The sequence below is a fragment of the Portunus trituberculatus genome, chromosome 31 (genome assembly GCF_017591435.1).
Source record: "Portunus trituberculatus isolate SZX2019 chromosome 31, ASM1759143v1, whole genome shotgun sequence".
In the NCBI taxonomy this organism is placed as follows: Eukaryota; Metazoa; Arthropoda; class Malacostraca; order Decapoda; family Portunidae; genus Portunus; species Portunus trituberculatus.
The window spans coordinates 25,892,173-25,896,178 of record NC_059285.1 but is presented as its reverse complement, the minus strand read 5'-3'; the positions used below and the strand labels follow the sequence as shown (position 1 = coordinate 25,896,178).

General features: G+C 36.1%; 1 protein-coding gene across 2 annotated transcripts; it reads left to right on the top strand.

The window, feature by feature from the left end:
- Positions 1-376: 376 nt before the first annotated feature.
- Positions 377-3,700, top strand: LOC123511361. 2 transcript variants are annotated; one of them, XM_045267174.1, is made up of 3 exons: positions 377-651; positions 1,525-1,616; positions 2,977-3,700. In XM_045267174.1, the coding sequence occupies exons 1-3, from the start codon at positions 414-416 to the stop codon at positions 3,529-3,531; spliced, it is 885 nt and encodes a 294-aa protein (XP_045123109.1). In that variant the 5' UTR covers positions 377-413; the 3' UTR covers positions 3,532-3,700. The 2 variants fall into 2 exon arrangements, with proteins under 2 accessions (XP_045123109.1, XP_045123110.1); XM_045267175.1 differs by having other exon boundaries at positions 390-651; positions 2,983-3,700.
- The last annotated feature ends 306 nt before the right edge of the window (positions 3,701-4,006 follow it).

Here is a 4,006-nt window from a genome sequence, read left to right as displayed (position 1 = left end):
AAGCTGGGTCCACACTTGTTGCATTTACACGTATCGTATCATCGTTGCGTTGCAGTGTGGACGGGAGAGCGTTGCACCGTTGCGTATCAAAATATGATACAAAGATACGCAACGGGCTCGATCCATCATTTGTCGGTCTTTTGCCGTCACATCAAAGGAATGATACGCAACGCATCTACCTTCATGTGGACGGGGAGCGTTGCATCGTCCCGTGACTCCGTTGCAAGCTCAGTCTTGTAGAGGATAGCCAGGAGTACAGTTGTAGCTCGTGTGTGATTGTGTTTCATATATATTATATATATATATATATATATATATATATATATATATATATATATATATATATATATATATATATATATATATATATATTACACCTTTTTAGTGTGAAGAACTATCTAGGTACTAGAAAAATGGAGTGGAGTAAGGAGGATATCATACGTCTGATAGAAACTTACCGTAAGAGGGACGTGATTTGGGACCCAAAACATGTTCATCATTTCAATAAGCTTCGTAAACAAGATGCATGGGAGGAAATTGCCAAGGAAATGGGATCATCGGCAGATGTGTGCAAGAAGAAGATGGAATATCTTTTGGCAGCCTTGAGAAGGGAGAAAATGAAAATGAAGAAGAGTACTGGTACTGGAAAAGGTGAGTAAATGATATCGTATTCTTTATTCAACCATAATATATGAACTCATTATACATATATACTTAATATTCTTCTTCTGCATATAAAGTGATGTATACAGCTCTCTATAATTATATGGTATTCATATATCATGTATTCAAACCAATAACTAACAATATGAAAAATAGTAACTAGGCTACATTTAGTAAGAAATGTTTACATAGGATAAATAAATTCCTATAATTGATTTATTTCAATGACTCAAAACAATATGAAAATGAACATATATATATATATATATATATATATATATATATATATATATATATATATATATATATATATATATATATATATATTAATGTTAATAGTTGCCTAATGTGTACATTAGGTAGCGGAAATAGCCTAATGTGTATACTCTTCATCTTCAATTCTATAGACCACAGTTTAATGTGCACAGATCTGAGGTTAAATGGTGCACAACATTCCCTGGTGGTAAGGTTAGGTTAGGGTCAGAAACATCCACTAATCTCCCCACTTCTGCCAGCACCACTGTATCATCCATTAACAGGCCCGCCTAACCTAACCTAACCTAACCACCACGGAATGTTGTGCACCATTTAACCTCAGATTTGTGCACTTTAAACTGTTGTCTATAGAATTGAAGATGAAGTGTATACACATTAGGCATTTCCTGCTGCCTAATGTACACATTATTGGCATATATATATATATATATATATATATATATATATATATATATATATATATATATATATATATATATATATATATATATATATATATATATATATATATATAGCTTATTAAACTACATTCTACCCCGTTCCTACCAAAATATTTTATTTTATTTTATTTTTTTTTCTTTACAGGAGCACATGAGACTTACACTAGCTCGTGGTTTGCCTTTGAAAGTATGCAATTCCTATGGGACAAGAACCAACCAAAACCAACATTGAGTACAGTAAGTGAACAGTATTTAATATATTAAACATTAATATTTCTTTATGCTAACCTGCATCATATTACATTACAAGCCATTTATATTTGCCGGAAATTCTGATCAGCTAATCAGCACACACACACACACACACACACACACACACACACACACACACACACACACACACACACACACACAAGCAGCAGACCGTAGGTGAATTACACACACACCAAAAAAAACTTTAGTTATTTAACCTGGGGGAGGGAACCCACAACAAAAAGCCGCAAGTTTCTATGCGTAGTCATTTTGCCACGCTAATTTTCCTTCATTCAAGAAATAGTCAGCTATCTCCTCCCTTACATTCAGCAATGTAGCCTTTGTTTTGCGTGCAACTCTTTTCAGGGGAAGAAGTGATCCCATCTCGTGCGTTGCTTCTCTCCAATTTCCATTTCTCACAACACCTGCCTCTTCTGAATCAAATGTTCCTGGTGGAGTGTAGAGTTCCGCTGAATCTGGTCTTCGGCGCAAGAAGTTGTGTAGTAAAGTAGTTGTCATCACTACACATGAAGCCTTTTCTGGTTCCAGTAGCAACGGTTTCCTCAGCACACGGAAAACTGAAGATGCTATGCCAAATACATTTTCAACTACTCTGCGAGCTCTACAAATCCTGTAGTTAAAAATTCTTTGCTTTGATCCTTTGACGTGGTAACCTGGATATGCTTTCATCAAGGTTTCACTCATAGAAAAAGCTTCATCTCCCACAAAGAAGAATGGTACAACTTCCTCCCTCTCGTTTAGAGGAGCAGGCTCAGGTAGATTTAAAGCTTTTTCCTCCATTAGCTTGTACAACTGTGTGTTTGCGATCACACCACCGTCTGATATTCGTCCTTGGCATCCCACGTCTACAAACATGAAGTTGTAGTTAGCATCAACTAATGCAAGAAGAACAATGCTGAAAAAACCTTTGTAGTTGATGTATTCACTGCCACTTGCAATGGGACACTTCAAAGTGACGTGCTTACCATCAATAGCCCCGACACAGTGTGGAAAGTTCCATATAGTTTCAAAATCTGTAGCCACTGTCAACCACTCTGCCTGTGTTTTAGGGATCTGTAAAACAAAACAAATGGTACACTTTAACATTTTATTTATGTATGTATGTATGTAACACTATACACATACATATATATATATATATATATATATATATATATATATATATATATATATATATATATATATATATATATATATATATATATATGTGTGTGTGTGTGTGTGTGTGTGTGTGTGTGCGCCTAGGTATGTATTCATTTATCTCTCTCTCTCTCTCTCTCTCTCTCTCTCTCTCTCTCTCTCTCTCTCTCTCTCTCTCTCTCAGATCCAGACCGCAACGAGTGAAGCAGCAGAGGAACCAACAGAAGTGTCGGTAGAAGGTGAGGATCTGAATACAAGTTTGGCGACATCACAGGAAAGAAACCCTGAAACAAGGCACCCCAAGTCGCCCACACCCAAAAGTAAGAAGCCGAAGACATCAGCTGGTGACCAACGTCTCGATAAGGCTTTTGAGATACTCACGGCCACAGCTAACCAAGTTAATGATGAAAACCAGCATTTTGGTAACTTGGTTGCTTCTAAATTGCGTAGGTATGATGACAGGGTACGCAGTTTGATTCAAAATGACATTCTGAACGTATTTGTTAGAGCAAACACAGGCTGTTACAGTACTGATCAGCCTTTCCCTGGTAACGTAGTTGGAGGTCCACAGACAACCCATCCAGTAGGCTTCCCACCCAACTTCTGGTTGTCTCATAGTTATTCAGACGCATCTGAAAGCCATGATTCTAGAACAAGTACTCCAGCTGTAGTGCAACCATCACCTTCCCCCAGTACTTGTTCGGTAGGAAATGAGTTGAACATTGAGGAACTAATATAGTTGTGATTTTTTCACATGTGGCCCGTAACTTCCAATGAGGATATATCTCTTCCATTCTTAAATTACATTTATATTTGTTTTTACTTCATTGTGCCCCATCTTCAAAATATATATATGACATTGATTTATCAAGTTCCTTCTTGTACTATAAAATAAAAAGAAATTAAAACATTCCTGTTTCATTTATTCCTGCACAGACCAAACACAGAATATACTGTCTTAAGACTATTTCTATTATTTATAAAATCAGGAATTCCCATTTACCTGCTATTGTGAGTTGTTTTTGGAAAGTATACGAAGAAGACAGTCTTGTTAAAGAAATAGCGTACATACATAATTGTGATCTGTTCAGCACGCCTTTTACTGCACTAATACATGTTTGTATGTGTACGAGAGAAACATATATCGATTTAACTATGAGTGGCACATTCATGTCATCATACATCAGTTGTTCATATGACATTTTATAGATGAC

Bases quoted from the DNA above. Each gene is read 5' to 3' on its own strand.
- LOC123511361 (XM_045267174.1), top strand. From the start codon at position 414: ATGGAGTGGAGTAAGGAGGATATCATACGTCTGATAGAAACTTACCGT. The intron at 652-1,524 runs GTGAGTAAATGA...TTTTCTTTACAG, and splicing joins GAGTACTGGTACTGGAAAAG to GAGCACATGAGACTTACACT. The intron at 1,617-2,976 runs GTAAGTGAACAG...TCTCTCTCTCAG, and splicing joins CAAAACCAACATTGAGTACA to ATCCAGACCGCAACGAGTGA.